This window comes from Sapajus apella, unplaced genomic scaffold (assembly GCF_009761245.1).
Source record: "Sapajus apella isolate SASKATOON/1434 unplaced genomic scaffold, GSC_monkey_1.0 scaffold107, whole genome shotgun sequence".
NCBI classification, from domain to species: domain Eukaryota; kingdom Metazoa; phylum Chordata; class Mammalia; order Primates; family Cebidae; genus Sapajus; species Sapajus apella.
This window is the reverse complement of record NW_022437047.1, coordinates 3,042,014-3,061,408: the sequence shown is the minus strand read 5'-3', so window position 1 is coordinate 3,061,408 and position 19,395 is coordinate 3,042,014. Positions and strand designations below refer to the sequence as shown.

General features: G+C 49.0%; 1 protein-coding gene across 4 annotated transcripts in view; it reads right to left on the bottom strand.

Annotated features, from left to right (window-relative positions):
• The window catches only part of SH2D4B (SH2 domain containing 4B), a 101,451-nt gene extending 82,974 nt beyond the window's left edge, over positions 1-18,477 (bottom strand). For all 4 annotated transcript variants that reach the window (XR_004263014.1, XM_032259254.1, XM_032259255.1 and 1 more), the window contains exon 1: positions 15,986-18,477. Coding sequence is in view for 3 of the 4 variants with exons in the window: in XM_032259254.1 (XP_032115145.1) it covers positions 15,986-16,169 (184 nt within the window). In the remaining variant the exon portion in view is untranslated. The remainder of the gene's footprint in view (positions 1-15,985) is intronic.
• Positions 18,478-19,395: the final 918 nt, after the last annotated feature.

Genomic DNA, 19,395 nt, shown 5'->3' with positions numbered 1-19,395 from the left:
TGTGTAATCTACAAAACATTGCTAAAAGAAATTGATGACCTAAATAAATTGAGCAATACACCTTCTTCCTGGATTGAAAAACTCAATAGTGTTAACATGCCAACTCATCCTAAGTTGATCTATAGATTCCCAGCAAGCTTCTTATAGAAATTGACAAGCTAATAATAAAACTTATGGGTAAAAGCAAAGGACCTAGAATAGCCAAAACAATGTTGCAAAGAACAAAGTTGAATGACTCATGCAATTTGTTTTAAGATTTACTACCAAGTTAGCATTTGAAGATTTATCATAAATCAACAGCCAATGTGGTATTTTTGTAAGATTGGACATACATAATCAATGAAACAGTATGGAGAGTCCAGAAATAGTGCCACACATACATGGTCAATTGGTTTTCAACAATGTCAAGGCAATGTAATGGAGAAAGGATGTTTTTTCAACAAATAGTACTAGAAAAATTAGACATTCATGTGCAAAGAAAAAAAAGAACTTTACTCTTACTTTGCACCACATATATGTCCACATTGTAGCTGTCAAGGAGTGAGAAAGGTCATATATGTATATGTACTCAGATTTCCCTGCAAATAGGCACTTTCTACGTAACAATGCTGGAAAGCCCAAGCCATAAATGCTTATCTGATTTTCCTTCCTAACCCAGATGCAAGGTCACTGCATCCAGAAATAACCCAGGGAGATTTTCCTTCTCTTACCTTCTTCCTCTGCACAAATATGGCACCAACATGCCTGTTCTTAAACCCATTTTTTCTTCCGTAGCTTTCACATGGGTGTGTTTAACACAGCAGAAGTAGTGTGACCAATAGTCCCAGTTTGCCTAGAACTGAGGGCCTTCCCCAGATGCAGGACCTTCAGTTTTAAAATTACAAACGCTTCAGACCGACTAGGACAAAAATGTTTCCCCCTCAGCAGAAATATAAGCAATTTACCCACTACATTCAACTGAGAAGCAGCAGCAACCCCTCCTTCTCCATGACCCCCGCTTCTTTACTCACAGGTATATACCAGAGCTGGGCCAATCAGACTCCCACTGAATGGAATTTAAACTGAGAGGCAGAAAGCCTCTCAGTTTAAAGACAATAATGGATCTTGGAGATGGAGGCCCACATGGATTCAGACCCTTGATAGAATTAGGGGGTTGTGTTGGCAGACAAACAGCATTGGAACCTGGTATGCAGAAGCAAGTACACAGAGAGAAACATGAACGAGGGGGAGAGAAACAACGCTGGCTGCAGACAGTTTTCTGGCTCTAGACCTTACTTGCTATTCTTGTTTTCTTGGAAATTACTTGGAAGAATCCTCCTAAAGGATGTCCTTACTGAAGAGCCTGTCCACCAGCTAGATTGTAGGAGTCCGATGAGCAAAACCGTGGCATCTCTCATAGCAGGAGCACACTGCACACAGTAGGTGCTTGCTACATGTGAGTGGAATTGATTACATGCTGTGATGGTGAATTTTATGTCAACATGAGTAAGCTATAGTGCCCAGTTGTTTCGGTTTTATTATAAAGTTATTTTATGGCTATGATTAGCATTTACAATCAGTTGACTTTAAATAAAGCAGATTATCTTCCACAATGTGGGTGGGCCTCACCCAATCAGTTAAAAGCCTTAAGCACCCAAAAAAAAAATGGAGATTTCCCCAAGACGATGAAATTCTGTCTCCAGACTGTAACACAGAAATCCTGCTTGAGTTTCCAGTCTGCTGGGTTGTCCTACAATTTCAGACTTGAATCACATGAGCCACAATCACATGAGCCAGTTCCTTAAAACGAACTAAAATAATTATGTAAGCATACACACGTACATCCCAATTGGTTCCGTTTCTCTGGAGAACCTGAACTGACATATCTGCTAATGCTAGCTGGTTATAAAGTGATTGAATCAGAACTTCAGAACAGTAAGAAACCAGGAGACACTATGGACCACAAGATACAGTGCAGATGTCCCCCTCCGTGCCCACAGCACCAGCTCCTAAGGGCAGTACCCATGCTGAGGATATGGCCCCTCTCAGAGAATCCTGCTAGGAAGTAGCTGCCCCAACAGCTATACATTCTCTTAACACAGATGCCTTTTGTTCTAAGCTGTAAACTGTAATCTTCTGGAACTTCGGTCTTCTGGAAAAGTTCTAGAACTCCACCAGGCACAGGAGGAATGTGCTCTGCTAATGTTTATCAAGTACTGACAACATACCCAGCTTCACTGGGACCATCATTTCGTCTTCCTCACAAATCTGGAATGCATAATTTATTATCGTCATCTCCAGTTTATGCAAGAGGAAACTGAGGCTCAAGGAGTCATGAGTATCTTACCAAAGTCAAATTAATAAGTGAGAAACAGCCACAGTTAGAAAGTGGGCAGCGAAAATTGAACCCAGACACTCTTACCATCACACATGCCTCTGTCATAGAGAAGGCAAAAGCCTAGCACTGTGTGGGCACAGGGGCTGCTGCCAATAGTGCCAGGCTGTCTGATGTTGCATTCAGCACTGCTCTTGGGGTGTATGAGCAACACAGACATGGGGCTGGTCACACTAAGCCACCAGCATCACTCCTTCCAACCTTGTAACTGTGAAATGCTGCCCTCCTATCCCAGCTCAAGGCCACACTTTCTATGAAGCCTGGATCCTCTCTTGCTAAAACAAAGACAAACCCAAGGAGAGCTCCCACGAGAGCCATGATGCCCCAAATCTGGTAGGACTTGGTGTAACTATCACTGGGAAATCCACAACGCCCCACCTCCAACCCCTACTCCCTGTCTGTAATTCCTTCAATATAGAGACACAGCAGAATCAATGCGCCAGTGAGGACGCAGACCCTGCTTTCAGTCCTGTTCCTTAAAAGCTCTGGGATCCAAATCACTTAATCTGTAAAATAAGGGAGCTGCACATGTCCTAGGGACAGGGACAGGACATTGTAAATCTTTAGCATCTTATAGTTTGAGGGTGAGAACCCCACCATGGTGCCTAGAAAAAAAAAAGCACACCATTGAAATAATAGGATAGAAATAAGCGATGCCGGCTGGGCATGGTGGCTCACACCTGTAATCCCAGCACTTTGGGAGGCCGAGGCGGATGGACCACCTGAGGTCAGGAGTTCAAGGCCAGCCTGGCCAACTGGTCTTGAACTTCACCTCAGGCGATCCACCTGCCTCAGCCTCCCAAAGTGCTGAGCTTACAGGTGCCCACTACCATGCCTGGCTAATTTTTCGTATTTTTAATAGGATGGTGAAACCCCGTCCTATTAAAAATACAAAAAATTAGCCAGGCATGGTAGTGGGCACCTGTAAGCTCAGCTACTCAGGAGGCTGAGACAGGAGAATCGCTTGAATTCAGGAGGTGGAGGTTGCAGTGAGCCAAGATTGTGCCATTGCACTCCAGCAACAAGAGTGAAACTTCATATCAAAAAAAAAAAAAAAAAGGGAAAGGAAAGGAAAGGAAGGGAGGGGAGGCGAGGGGAGGGAAGGAAAGCAAGCAAGCCTAGGATTATGTAATTCTAACAGGACATGGGATAAACACACATGAAAGTGAACCCAAAGAATTTAGACCTCAACATCTAAGGCAAAATCTGTTTCCAAATGGGAAAACCGTAGGAAGCTTTGCTGATTCTTAGGTGAGAAAACCCTGGAAAGCAGTAATGCTAGCCACTCTGAGAGATAGCAGAGGGACAGGTAGACGTCTACAACCTGCTACTTCCACCCATCTCCTCTGAGTTGCAGTGAGAGCTGGGATCGAGTTACAGGGAGTGCCCAGATAAGCCGCTGGTGGCCTTTGTCTGGAGCTTCCCCTGCTGTCCTCCAGGCTGGAGGTGGAAGCAGGGAGGTACAGAGATGGGGAAGCAGAGACGGGCCAGCATCAGCATCCTGCAATGAGGGGAGAGAAAAGAATCCCAGGGGAGAGAAAGGAAGCATGGCAGCTCAGGTCAGCATCCCCCAGCTGGAGCCTTGCAACAGCCCAGGAGAGGCACCTCCCTCCATGCAGTCAGTCCTATTCCAGCAGTCCCTGGTCTTTTGGCAGCAGCCAGGAGAAGGGAAGGAAAGGGAAACTGCACTGAAACTCAGGCTCCCTGCTGGTCCACTGAACACTGACCAGCTGGGTGACCCTGGGCATGAACCTTTGTTCTCTAACAATGGCCTAAAAGTCTGAATGTTTGTGTACTCCTGTAATTCATACGTGGAAACCCTAGTCCCAATGTAATGGTATTAGGAGGTATGCCCTTTGGAAGGTAATTAGGGCAAGAGGTAATTAGGTCAACAGAATGGAACCTTCATAAATGGGATTAGTGCCTTTATAAGAAGAGACCATCCCTTACTCTTTCTTTCCACCATGTAAGGATACAGGAGAAGTCAGCCCTCGGCATCCAGGAAGAGGGGTCTCACCAGACCCCTGATCCTGCTGCTGGCTCCCTGACCTCAGACATCCAGAGTCCAGGGATGTGAGAAATGTTTGTTGTTTGAACTACTCAGTGTGTGATAACTTCTTATAGCAGCCTGGACTAAGACACCACCACCCCACGTCCATGTGCCCAAGCTCTTTGGGAACCCGCAGAAACACCGGAAAGGGACAGGCACTCAGTCCCTCTGTGTGTCTCACCCCTCGCAGTGTGGGAGAGAATCTCCTTGCCTGGGTCCTCATTAACATGGCTACTCTTAGACTCTTCTAACTCTTGCTAACCTGATTGCTTTAGTTTGCGTGGAGGTGGTTTATCAGTGAAGTTGAATGCCTTTTTGCATCTTCATTGTGATTTGAATTTCTCTCCTGTGAATTGCTTGTTCATTTTTTTCTCCATTTTCTATTGGTTGTTTGTCGTTTGCTAATTGATTTGGGGCACTTATGTTTTCTAGATACTAATCCTTTGCCTGTTATAAATGTTGCAAATATTTTTCTCGTATTTAAATGCAGCTTCATTCATTTTTTAAGTTTGGCATCTTTTATTAAGATTTTTAAAAGTCAAGTCATGTTTCTTTTTCTTTTTCTTTTTTTTTCCTTGTTGAATTTTATTCTAAGAAAGACTTCACTCTCCCCCAATAGACTCACATATTTTCTTTTGTTACTTTGGTAATTTTAAGTTTTTCCTTTTTTGTGTGTCAATCTTTAACCACCTGCAATATATCTTTTTCATCATGGCAGAAGCAGTGCAGAGGAAGCTTCCCTATGTTGTGGCAGTGAAGAAGGAGACCCCGGAATCTGAGATCAACTTTCCCTTTGACTATCACACTGCATTTCAATCGAAGAAAAGGCTGACCAACTGGCGCCTCCTGTTTCACCTTCCTGTAGGTGACAGGCTTGGTCTTGGGGAAACTCTCCAGAAGACACTGTTTTTACTTAAAACAAGATCAAACCCGAAACCTTTTCACATGTGAGTCCTAAAACTGTAAACCAGAACCCTTTCATATGTGATTCCTGAAACTGTAAACTGTAACCCTTTCATACGTGAGTCCTAAGACTGTAAACCCAAGATTCTTCCACGTGTAATATCTAAAGTATAAGCCTATATAAAGGCAGAACCTTCCTTGGTTACATGAGCTGAGCTTTGGACCAATTATCCCTCAGGCTCCCCGGCCAAACAAACTTCTTCCTTCTCCATTCGGTGTTCCAGAGCTCTGTTTCCCAAAGCAGCTCCTGCTACAGTGGCAGGAAGAACAGGCCTGAGATCAGGTTATAATTACAACTCCTACTTGTTTTTAGAGCAGGTTGCTAAACCTCCCTGAGATTGCACTTGCTCAACTAAAATGGATGTAATACCTTATTTCATTGATTCAAAGACATCTATTTTAACATTTCTGAAATCAGGATGTATCTCACAACCACTGGTATATCATAATTTAATTTACAGCTTTCTTAGCAGAACATAAAATAATGGTGTGTCTTTCAATCGAGCACTCTTAGATTTTCTGAAATGCATAGGAGTGCATCTGCCAGGTCACTGAGGGGTCAGATAAGCGGAGGCCCAGACAGAGCCTAGCACAGGCCTGATAGGCCCACCATCTGGGGGAGTTCTCCTTCACGTCAAAGAATGCAGCTGCCTTTACGTCTTGCTCTGTCACCCGACCCATCTTCCTTAGATTCCAGGGACCCCTTTACCCCTCCTCCCCACCAAAAGCCCTTAGCTGACTAAGACTGCAAGTTCTTTTTATGTGAACACAGATTACTCAAAGCTGACAGCTAAGGGTTCCATATATTAATCTTTCTCCATAGCCACAAAAAACACCCTCAGCCCTGGGGATGCCCATGCCTGCCAGGTACCAAGTGCCACCGCCACTGGTGACTATAGGTGACCCCCCCCCCCGGCGCCTGCTCACAGTAGCCTCTGCTCTGGCTCCTGTCATTGCCCACCTAGTAAGCACTGGTGCTAAAGATGGGGAGCGGTGAGCCCTGGTGGCCTTTGCAGATGGAGCTGCATAAGAACCTCATGGCTAGGCCTGGGGAAGGCAGGAAGGAAGCAAGAGCAACATGGCAGGCTGCAAAGAAACCAGAAGCCCTTGGCAGCTGCTGTGCCTGCCGGGTGGACTTCAGCCACTTTGCACAGTGGCTCACTCAATCCCCACAACTGCCACTGGAGGGAGGTGGCTTCAGTAAAGCCCATGCCCATTACAGATGAAGGATCTGAACTCCAGGGGGGGATGCTGAGACTACACCTCTGAGGAGTTCACTCATCTGTGCAGCTGTCTCGCCTTTTTGGCTGCCATATGAAGGTAGAACAGGAGGCTAGGGGCCAGAAAGCCCCATCAATGTCAAGGCCACAAACCTGGGTGGAGCACCTAGTACACAGCAGGGCCATACCAGGTCTCACTGCCTAGGCAGATGGAACAGAAAGGTCTGGCCCCCAGCTCCTCTCTCCATGCCCCAAACACCAGCAGAACACATGTCAAACACACACACACACACACACACACACACACACACACACACACACACCCCAAGTCCCCATCACAGCTCTCGGAGATCCCTAGCCTTTGTTCCACTGCCTGGCTCAGGGGGGAGCCCTACGCTTAGCCACACAATCACAATCAGAGAATCCTAGGCCACAGGCTGGATGGCGAGTTACCAGCAGATCACAGCAATTCCCCGTGGGCTCTTCCCACACTCACCATGATGCTTCATCTTTACATCATCCATCTGAAAAGCTTATCAGCATCCTAAGAATCAAGAGTGACCTTGACTATAAAAACTGAATTTCCCCCAATATATCGTAAAAAGTAAATTTGTAAACTACACAAGAGTTGATGATCTATCTGAGACACACAGGAAAGCCCTCACTCCCTAAGTCACCCCCATTGCTGAGACTCCAGAAAAAACTGATGTTGGCTAGGCAATGATGTGGCTGGTCCCATAGACCAGGGCTAGCCATGGAGCACTCAGGAAGAGGCCCAGACTAATTCCAAGGGGATCTGCCAGCAGAACCAGGAAAGGAAGGAAACAAGCATGGCCTGGCTCTTAAGTGCTGCATGGTAGCGGAAGCTGTCCGCCTTGTTGAAGAAGCATTTTGAATTCTCCCAAAACACTGTTGGGAAAGAGGTGTTATTTTCATTGCACCAGTGACTTTCCAAGGCCACCCCAGTGGAATTAGGATGAAAACTGAGTTGGCCTGGATCCATCCACCATGCTATAGGCATTTTGAAAATAGCATCAAGCCAGCCCAAGGGAGGAAAAATGAGACCAGGCACGGTGGCTCACACCTGTAATCCCAGTGCTTTGGGAGGCTAAGGCAGGCAGATTACCTGAGGTCAGGAGTTCAAGACCAGCCTGGGCAACATGGCAAAACCCTGCCTCTACTAAAAATACAAAAATTAGCTGGGTGTGGTGGCATGCACCTGAATCCCAGCTACTCGGGAGGCTGAGGCAGGAGAATCGCTTGAACTCGGGAGGCGGAGGTTTCAGTGACCTGATATCACACCAGTGCATTCCAGCCTGGGTAACAGAGCAAGACTCTGTCTAAAAAAACTGGAAAAGAATCTAGGACACTATTTCCCACCTTAGAATCCTCAGAAAATGAGCTAAGGGAGCATCCCTTGGCTGGGAAGTCTGGAAGAGGGGCAGGATCTGCTTGGCCTCCAAACACCCCCCAGAGCTACCTACCTATAGGTGGCAGGTGATAGGGCATCTCTCTAGGGTCAGGTGGACAGCCCTGTGTCACCCTAAATCCACTTCTAATGATTTTCTTCTTGCTTGATTTTGGGGCTCCCCTCCAGAAGCTGGCAATATCTCCTTCATCACCTGCTGCCTTAACTAGTCCCTCAGACCCACACTCACCCCCAACTTCCCAATTCTCATGGCACAAGAGACTTCTTACTTCTTGTCTTCCTGGAAAAATTAGTGTAGACACTTCATTTTCTGTCCTTACACACACAGGATCAAGTATTTCCTCCAGAGAATTGTTCCTTGAATATTTGCATGGTGACAAGAAAGGCTTTCTTAACAAAAGAAATGGGGCACTAATGGTAAATAAACATCACTAAGAAATACCAGGGAGGAGATTCTGTCAGTCACCTCCCTAACCCCTCCCTCCCCCTCCCAGCACTGTTCTAGAATCACTGTCCCCAGTGTCCAGGAAACGGGTCATGAACAACAGCTACAAAGAGCTACGTTGCAGATAACCAGGGTATCCGCTCCCTCAACTTCCCAGTGTTCCTGTGCAGCATTGCTCCCTAGATGATCCAACCAAAAAGCTGTTGGAACTAACAACAACAACAACAAAAACTGAAGGAGGCTGAGGAAAATCAGCATGCCAAAATCTAGTGTCCCGAGAACATATTATGACAGCAAGAATAAGGATGGGGCGCAAGGCAGCTTTAAGCAAGAATTTCCCTTGGTGCTTAGTTTCTTCAGTGTAATGTGCTGAGAATCCCAGCAGGGAAGGGTGTGCTGCTTGACTGGACAAATCACTTGTACAGTGGGGCAAAGGGAAATAAAGCATTTATCACTGCCCCTCAGAGGGAAAACATGTAGGGAGCAATGAAACCAGCACAAAGTGGAGTTAACATCCAAATAACTATTGTTATTGCGATTTGATTATAAAACCTCTACCATAAGCAAAAAACTAAATCTCGAGAGATGAAATACATAATGTAAACAAAATCAGCTGAAATCTGATGTTACCATCCTTGATTGCACCAACAAAATCACAGGGAAGAATATAAAAACAGCCTATGCTTCTCATCTTCAGTAGATTATGTTTCATTCCTGATAAAGAGAATGGGCTAGAATATATTTACAAAAATAAGTTTTAAAATACTGTATGCAAGTTAATATACATTTTCCAAAAGAGCCTCCTAAAACAAAATGGCATCAAAAGGCTGGGGGTGGGGGAGGGGGGGAAGATACAGGCAAATATACCCCAAGTAAATGCAAAGAAAAAAAGCAGCATTGGTCAGGCTAAAACTCAAGTTCAAATCCTAAAACAAGAAATGGAAATTGAATGAGAGGCCAGGCGTGGAATCTCACACCTATAATCCCAGCACTTTAGGAGGCTGGTAGATTGCTTGAGCCCAGAAGCTTGAGAGCAGCCTCAGCAACCTACTGAGACCCTACCTCTACAAAAAACACAAAAATTAGCTGTGCATGGTGGCAGACACCTGTAATCCCAGCTACTTTGGAGGCTGAGGTGGGAGGATCACTTGAACCTGGGAGGCGGAGGTTGCAGTGAGCTGAGATTGTGCCACTGCACTCCAGCCTAGAAGACAGAGCAAGACCTTATTTCAAAAAAAAAAAAAAAAAAAAGAAAGAAAGAAAAGAAAAAAGAAAGAGAGAAAAAAGGAAAAGAAAATGGAATGAGTTATGAGTAAGAGTGACAGGTGACAGATGTGTCATTAGTTACACATATATTATTATATATCAGCCTCTACAGCAAATCCCAAAGCACACATATATTCTGATTTTTACACTTTTAGAAAAGATTTTCAATGTGTAGTGGGGCGGAGGGGGTCACATTGTGCAGCACACAGCCTTTCACTCAAAAAAGCAGTCCTTTAGCATCTGTCTCCCCAGTCAAACCCTCTGTCACAGCAGGCATGTAAGCACCTTAGCCGCTACTCACCCATGTACACCCCAACTCTGCCCCAGGCCTTGTTCTCGATGCTGGGATAGAAACTTGAACAATACAAGCAACATCCATGGTCTAGTGGTACTTTCAGGCTAATGAAGGAGATGGACCATAGAAAGGAAACAGATACGTGGAGCAAAGAGGAGAGGAAGAAGAAGAAAGGGGAGAAGAGGAGGAGAAAAGAAAGGAGGAGAGGAAGAAGAAGAAAGGGAAGAGGAGAGGGAGGAGAAATAGAAGGAGAAGAAGAAAGAGGCAAATTCACAGAGACGGAAAGCAGATCTGTGGCTGCCAGTGTCTGAGCGGAGGAGGGGATGGGGGTGAGCATTCATGGCTTCGGGTTTGTTTTTAAAGTGAGAAAAATGTTCTGGAACTAGACAGTGGTGATAGTAGGACAACATTTTGAATGTACTAAATGTCGCCGAATTACACACTTTAAAATGGCTAAAATGGTAAATTTCATGTTATGTGTATTTTACCATCATTTTTAAAGACACTTGCAGACATGGTAAGCGCTAGGAAGAAAAGTAGGCAGCTGTTGAAAGAGAGAGACTGGGATGGGGCTCGCTGCAAGTGGGTGGCCAGTGAAGAACTCAGCATTCCACTGAGAGATGTATGATGACATGGAAGAGCCTCATGAGGATCTGGGGAAACAGCATTCCATGCAAAGGGACGCACAGGTTGGAAATTAGGTTGAAGGGGTGGGCAGGTGCCAGCAAAGGCCTGTGAGTGCCATGAAAGCCACTGAAGCAGGGGAATGCATGAGCTAATTCATGTGTCCAAAAGTCTGCAGCTCCTGTGGGAAAAAACTGTAGGCATGAGCTTGAGGCAGGGTGGGCAGGGGCTGCACTGAGATCAGGGCCACCATGGGAATATCTGCAGGCAGGTGCAGGGCTCCGTGCAGGGTTCCAGCCAGGGCTGGTGTGCAAGGTCGAGACTTCCATGCCTGGAAATAGGACATGTTGAGGTCGGGAGGACCCAGGCCCAGCAGGCAAGGTTGCTGTGGTGACTGGATGGGCGCCAGGAAACAGGAAAGCCAGATGCCTAGTGAGAAGGATGGTGTCATACAGCTTCCATGAGGGCAGTAAAAGTGACTTGATGCTGAGAAATAGAGTGCTAAAGAGGGTGACCCCCTCAGGCCCCAGGTCAGAGCTGCATCTGGGAGCACATCTTGAGCCCAGCTATGGAGAATGGAGGCAGTGGAGGCTGGAACCCCACTAGGCTCAGAGCACTCCACTGGCTGGAATGAGGGCAGGCCAGTGAGCAGGCACAGGAGAGCTGGCTGCCTGGTAGGAAACCCAAAGGAAAGAAGCAGCTTCCTGAGTGGTCAGGCTGGATTCACAAACAGGAGAGTGGGAAGAGCGGGAGAGAAAGACGTCTGGCTCTCAGGCAAAAGCATCCAGACAGATGAAGACATGGTCACAGAGGAACCAATTTAACAGTGGCAGAAACTGTCAATCAAGATAAAACTGACAGGGCCAGGCACAGTGGCTCATGCCTGTAATCCCAGCACTTTGGGAGGCTGAGGTGGACAGATCACCTGAGGTCAAGAGTTCAAAACCAGCCTGGCCAACATGATGAAACTATGTCTCTATTAAATACAAAAATTAGCTGGGCATGGTGTGGATGTCTGTAATCTCAGCTACTTGGGAGACTGAGACAGGAGTATCGCTTGAACCCAGGAGGCAGTGGTAGCAATGAGCTGAGATCACACCACTGCACTCCAATCTGGGCAACAGAGTGAGACTCCATCTCAAATAAAATAAAATAAAATAAAAATAGAACTGAAGAACTAACAGGTCCAGACAGGGAAGTTTCCTGGGTCAGCAGTGTGGGCATATGTCCTGAGTCCTGTGTCCCTGTGTCCCACACCCAGCTCTGGCCCTGAGAACCTGGGATAACTGAGTAAGCACAGAGGAGCCCACAGGTTTGTGAAGTTTGTAATTCCTAACACAGGGTGTGCATTCCTGTGGTGGCCAAGGAGAGTGAAGAGGGGATGAGATTGCCCAGGCCGTGGCCATGCTACAGGGATTTGACGTAAGTCTTGCTGGGACATAGCGTGATAACACGCCTTCTCTGAGTCTCCATATACTCAATATACTGGACAACAAACTTTGTCAGAAAGGTGATAGAACAGTAAACATGATGTTAGATGAGAAAACTACCAAGCGGAGGGCTCCACACCATCCACAACGGCATAGAACATCAGAAGGTTCTTGCCAAAGCATAAAGTGAAAACAAAAAAAGAAATGCCCAGGGCCGGGCTCGGCGGCTCACGCCTGTAATCCCAGCACTTCGGGAGGCCGAGGAGGGCGGATCACCTGAGGTCAGGAGATCGAGACAATCCTAGCCAACATGGTGAAACCCCATCTCTACTAAAAATACAAAAATTAGCTGGGTGTGGTGGTGCACGCCTATAGTCCCAGCTACTCAGAAGGCTGAGGCAGGAGAATTGCTTGAACCCAGGAGGCAGAGGTTGCAGTGAGCCAAGATGGCACCATTGCACTCCAGCCTGGCAACAGAACGAGACTCAGACTCAAAAAAAAAAAAAAAAGAAAAGAAATGAAATGCCACATGCTCAGAGGAGTGATGTGTCCAGCGTGCCCCCACCTCCTCTCCTTCCTACCTTTCACAGTCTACCTCTAAGCTTTCACCCCAGCTTACTTCTGTGGGTTCCAAATGTGGGTCCCAGAGTCAAGAAAACCTCCGAGGTTCTGTAAGCGAGAATGATCCACATCACCAGTGCTTACTTGCACTCTCTCCAGGCACACCTTGTCCTGCCTGCCTGTCTATAGGGCCACAGAGAGTGTAACTTGAGTCCAAGGGATGGCAAAGCCAGGCTTGCCAGGAGCGAGGAATGTTCCCAGGAAAGAAGGGAGAGGGGAGGCTTTAGAGCACAGGCAGGACTGGGGACGAGGGCCCGGAGGAGACCCAGTGTCACTCTAGGCTGACCAGGACTGAGTCAAGTCGTGCTCAGGGATCCCAAGGGGACAGACAGCACACAGTTCAGCAGAGGCACAGCAGGTGCTTCCTTCAGAACAAATGCGTGGGGAGGGGACCAGGAAAGAGGATGCCTGTCAGTGAGACAGGAATAGCACTAGGTGGTCACAGGAGCATGGAAAACCCCAAACAATAGCTAAAACAAGAACAAGGCAAAGAAACAACAACATAACAGAAAACTCAAAGGAAGAGAGCAAAAACAGCCAAAATCCCATTCAGGGTGTCTTGTCCATGGCTCTTCTTGGCAAACCCAAAGAAGAAAGAAAGGGGACAGTAACCCAGGGGGCTCCCTGAAATCTCCTCTTCTTCCAGAATGCCTAATAATTATTCCATCCCCTAATTAAAGAAACACCCATAAAATTAGAAACCCAGACTCTGCGGGGAATGACACGTTCCGATGAGCACGCCCGCACTTCTCTCTCAAGTGTGTACTTTCACGTCTCACTAACAGTTCCTTGCCTTTCGTATCATCCTGATCCATTTCCGAGTTCTTTCTCAAGACAGTGTCAAGAGCCTGGACGCCAGCTGGGGCTGGGGTCTCACCAGCATCTGGAGGACCTCCTGAGTCCTCTGGCAACATCAAGGGAAGGAAAAGAAGATCCCTCCGTGGGGGGATCCCTACACACTCCCCGCCCTGGGACACGGCACGGCTGCTTTGCACAAAGCCTCACCCTTGGCACTCAAGTCGGCTGTGCTCCCTATGATCCGTCTACCCACTGTCTCCAGGACAAGCACTGTCCCAATCACCAAAGCTGGCACATAGTAATGCTGGAAAGTGAACGGATTAGTGAATGAGGGAAGAAATGAATGTGTGCACAGATCACTTGTTTAATTGGAGTCCCGAGTTTGGAAGTGAATGAATGGAAAAAAAAAAAAAAATTCAGTCACCAGACCCCAGATCCAAGTCATGGGATGTAGCAGCTGGGTGACCTTGGATGTAGCATGTCACTTCTCTGAGCCTCACCTTCCTTATCTGAAGGTGGCCCTGCCACCCTGCAGAGATATGGGAGCAGCAAGGGCTGGGTAGGCACCCAGTCGACATAAAGCTCATGGGCTGTTGCCTTCCTTCATCACGACCCCAGGACATGAAGCAGATCCTGTACCTCCTGGACCCTCCAGCTGAAAGCTCTGCAGGCTTCTGGGCAGGGCTGGCCCCCAGGCTCCCCAGTAGCCTGCCCAGAGAGTTCCAAAACCCAGGACCAAAGCAAAGAGCCGAGATCCAAGCAAGATCCTGACCTGGGATACACACATTCCTGGGTGCGCTTCCCCGCTTTTCCATTCTTTATAAATCAGAAAATTACTTATTAGAGAAAGGGTCTTCTGCACCAGAAGCTGAATGAGTTTAATGTATAATTTATACATGATAATGTAGATGTCAATGTGTGACAAATCTCTGTATAAATATTTTTCCAGTTAAATTTTTAGGCATCTGTCTCCCTCCCAGAAGAATTATCACGCAGGCAATGCGAGTTCCCAGGGCTCAGGCCGGGTGGGGCTGGCAAGACGGCTTGCCACTTCACCAGTTAGTGATGCAGCTGCCAGTGCAGCCCAGCCCAGAGGGCCCCAACCTTGGCACCAGCCACCTACAGCCACATCACAGCTCTGCCCCAACCTCCCCGAAGAGTCCTGCTGTGTCTTGTTCAAAACAAGGATTTAACACTGTGTGCCAGCACTGTGCTGGGCCCAGGAGAGGAAGGCAGAGTGGAGTAAGGCCTCATGTGCCCATGCCTTTGAGTCCATCGGAGAGCCAGGAAAGCAGATGAGGAATGATAATGACAGGGTGGCAAGTGCCAGGGCAGGGGCGGGTCCTATATGCCAGGCAGCCACAAAGGAGCAAGCACTGCCCTATGCAAGGGCATCCCTGAACATTCCAGGGCAGGGGGCCAGTCTGATGGAATCTGTCAGGTAGATGAAGTTGGAAGGACATTTCCAACAGCAAGAGCCACTCATGTGAAGACCAGAGGCAAGAGCAAGCATGTCCAGGTGGTGCAAGTGTGGCCTGTGGCACCTGGTGGGGACTGGCCAGCAGTGAGCCTGGCATGGAGAAGGGCCACATCACCAAGGGGCCTGTGTGCTCAGCTCTGAAACAGGGCTTTGTCCTGGATTGAAAACTTCAAAGGGCAAAGGCACATAAGCCTTGCAAACTGCAAAGTGCATGCAGCATTCACAGAAACTACCATCCCCAGCAGGATTGAGTTCTGTGCCAACCCAAGCCTCAGCAGCCAGCCAGCTTCTGGCCCAGGGGTCCAGAACGAACTCCTTCACCCACAGGTATACCAGTCCACAGGACTGACTGGCACATGACTTTTCATACAAAACACCTGAAATGTAGGCTCTCAACTACAGTTGCTACAACCACTTGGGGCTGGTCATTCATTGTATGGGACATTCCCTGATGCCCTCTCTCCGGATGCCCAGTGGAACTCCAGGCATAACCCACAGCATCCTCCTGCTGGAGGATCTGGAGGAAGAGGCGCAATCCACAGAAAGGGGCCCTAGCAGAGAACTGCTGTGCCACGCATGCCAGGGAGAGAGGAACTGCATGTCAATACCACACCCTGGCCCAGACCCAATGGCAAGGGTCACACATATGCCCTTGTTCACCCTGCCATTGCCACCCACGTCAGAGCGCAATCCGAAGTCTCTGGTGTCTTCCCAGAACTCGGGCTTTCCACAACAAGACAAAGCAAGTCCCAACTCCCCCACCCCAATAGGGCCCCTGGACACCTCTGCAGCAGCCTCGAAGCCCAAAGTCCTGGTCAAAAGACAAAAGCCCAGGCTCATGGGACCTGATGCCCACCGGACAAGGGTCTCAAGCCCCCAGCCCTCATCACCCCAGTGCCCATCTTGAAGAAGAGCACAGCCTGGCCCTGCTGATTTTTCTACCTCCTGGGGGACTGGCGGGCTGCCCCTCCATGACTCCCAGCCACGTACCTCGCTTGGTCTTTGGAGGCCTGAGACCCTCGTCCTGGGCCAGGGCCTCCCAAGTCTCCCGCTCCCTCCAGCGCCTCAGCTGCTCCTCCCGCATCTTGTAGAAGAGGATGTGCTTCTGCACATCACTGAGCTCGGTGAGGAGCTCGGGGTCGATGTACATGTCGTGCAGGATCTGCTGCAGCATGATACCGCCTGGGATGCACGCACCGGAAGGGCAGCCAGCCAAAGAAGCAAGGCCAGGCAGAACGACTGAAGGGCGGCTCTCCACTCGTCAATCCAGGACCACTCTTGGTGCCCCTTCTCTATGCAGCATCTTCAGTTGGCCTCAGCTCGCAGCCAGCGACAGACCCATCTCCTCTACCCAGGACAGCTAAAGAGGCCAGACAACAGGAACCAAAGGGGCAGCTGGGACTCTGCAAGGTAGAGCAGCCACCAGGAGCAATCTAGTCCTTTTGCTGGGTCACTAAGCGCAGCATCACAGCAGAGCTCATGTCTTGGCCTCACCTGGGGTTCTGGGACAATGAGGAGAGCCCAAGCCTCCAGCTCAGCCAGGCAATACCCAGTCCTAGCCCTGCCTGGGCCAGTAGGTGTCGAGTGATCTGTTAGTGGAAGGTAACAATGACACCAGCTGTATCGATGACACTGCCCCAACCAGCTGGGAACCGATCTCTCCTCTGCAGATAAGAGGAGGAGAAGGAGGCAGCTTTGCCTGCTAAATTCCATGTCTTTTCAGCCAATTTCAAACAGAGACCAGAGGAGCCTGCCAGGAGCTGCTGAGCCCCTCAGCCCCCTCAGCCCCAGTCTCTCTGCCGGCTCCTTCATTGCCAATTTTCTTCTTTTCTCTCTTCTTTTCCAGAACATTTGGCATTCTGAGGTGATGTGTTTAAAACTTCGCCTTGGGAGAAGAAAGATTTTTCCTCCTATCTGTATTATGGCCAAGAAAGAAAACAAAATGGAATCAGTAGAGACAACTAGAGGGGATTTTATCGTGGAATTGCAGGACAGAAAGGAAGCAGACATCCTTTCCATTTGGCCTATAATGAGATCCTACAGCCATGCATGTCCTGACAGATAAACCCTCCAGGGGCCAATTGTAATGGTTGTTGTTAATCTTGTTGTTTGTTGCAGATGTCTGGAGTTGACCAAAAAGAAAGAAGATGAACCTGGCTCTTCTCTGTGCCCTGATCAGAAGCACGCTGGAAGGGCAGGATGTTGCCTTCTGCCAGGAGGAAACCCACCTGCTCATATTTAGGGCAAAAGCTCACCCTAAATATGTGCTCAGAGCTAATCACAGATGCTTTTTATTGGGACAAGGATATTGAAGCTCAGAGAAAGTAAATGGCTCACCTATGGCTACCTAATGGACAAGTCACCCTATTAGGACTACCTCATTTTGAAATTTGGCATTCACTAGCAACTATGAATCTGTTCATGGTTTGAAAACATAACCCGACTGGGGAAAACAAATGAACCAAGAGAATTTGGCACTGTGGCTTGGTTGGATTGGTGACCTTCCTGTCTCCTTCCCTGCCCATGAAGGTGGAAGGTGGGTCAGGTACCCAAGAGTGATGGAAGTGGGGTGGAGAGTCGGGCTCTTGGCCCTCGGCAAGGTTAACACGACAGGAAGACGGACTAAGCAGGTTCAGGTGAGCTGTAAGCCCACAGGGTTGAAGCTCCTGCTTAGCTGGGCAGTGTCCAGGACACAGCAGGGTAGTCAGGTGACGCGCCCAGATCCAGCTGTCTGGTCCCAGTGTGACCCAGACCTTCCTGGAGCCTGCACAGGACTCTCCTGTCCCCTGCAGAGATGTGGTCCTGGACTCCCATCTGCCCGCCACTCTTCTCCCACCTCAGGCCTTGCACCAACTCCCCTGCGGGAGTCCTGGCTCCCCTCACTTTCTGAGACCTGGGGTCCTCCCCAGTCTCCATTCAGCTATTCTCTTTCTCGCCCTCACCGTGGCTGGTGGGGGACGCCCGAATCCAGAGAGGAGATAAGGGGAGGAAGGTCCCCGGCGTGTCTGGGTTCCTGTGGCAGCTTCTTTCTGTCTTTCCCGGGCCACCGGATGCCTACGACCACAAGAGGGCATGGGGCAGAGACAATGCTGTAGAAAGCAGCAGGAATGGGCCGGCTGGTGGCAGGCGCGAATGGCGATGGCGCCACCCTGGCGGATCCTGGGGAGGGTGGGAGGCGGCCGGACCACAATGACGCCCGCTAGCGCCCACTTTGTGCGACCGAGGGGATCGCGCTGGAGGCGGGGTGCTCCCTGGCACGGCACTCCCAGGTAAGTGGGGCGGGAGGCCAAGACACACCGAATCGCGGGGACGTGGGCGTGACCCAGCCGCGGATGGCAGCCTGGGAGCGAGCAGGCTCCGGTTTCTGGAAAGGCGCGTTTCGGCGCCCTCGCGCCAGTCAATTCTCTTGGGCGGCGGCGGCGCTCGGCCCGCTTGGGGCGCCCCCTGGCGGCCGCACGGGGAGGCACTCGTCTTGGCAACCCGGGTGAGCGGGGTCCCTGTGGACCCCAGGAGCAGGTGTCCACCGAAGAGCAGAGTCCGCGGCTGGAAACCAGGCAGGAGAGCCACGGAGTATTCACACAGGTTTTCTGCCGCCTTTCAACTGGTTTTTATTTTGCTTTCATTTTTCACCGGCCCATGTGCCATGTTTAATGCTGCACGCTAACGCAGTTTCTTTCGGGCCCGGGAGGCACACGCACGCAACGCTGTTGTGCAAGTGACTGGAAATCACCTGAATGTCCCTCCGTGGGAGTGGGTTGCCCAGCGTGGAGCTCTACATCTGTCACAGTGAGGTCGACTGTCTGTTTGTCGAGGGAAGGGGCCACCGCTGATACATGAAAAGACACCGTGCGGAATACTATGCACAGGGTAATCCATTTTTCAAAATTCTGTATGTTCAATTACTTCTGTGGAGACAAAGGGAAAAATAGGGAAGATCACACATCTAATTGTTTAGCATTGCTTCTTAGCTTCTTGGAATGGGGGGAAATAAGACTGGACAACTCTGTTGTTTTTCACAATGAGTAGGATATACTTACATAATTCAGATGACTGAACTATAATGCATTTCAAAAGTTTGAAAATGTGATCTAAAAGAACGAACTTCTGGGGGCTCAGCATCTATGGAGCAGGGACTCACCCCAGAGAGGGAAATGCAGGCAAACCAGGCCTCCCTATGCCAGGAAGACTGGGAAGTGGCCATGAAGAAACCATCCAAGTCCCCTGGGGTTCCGAAGCTGAGGAGGGCTTTCAGGGATCTCTTAGAAGCAGCTCTGGCACTAGTGTGGAGAGGGCACTGGGAGAGCAGGAGGCAGGGGGAACAGCCAGTGGACTCTCGCCGAAGTCCAGGAGAAGGTGATAGGGACTGAGCCAGCCTTGCCAGCGGGAGCCAAGGAGGGCAG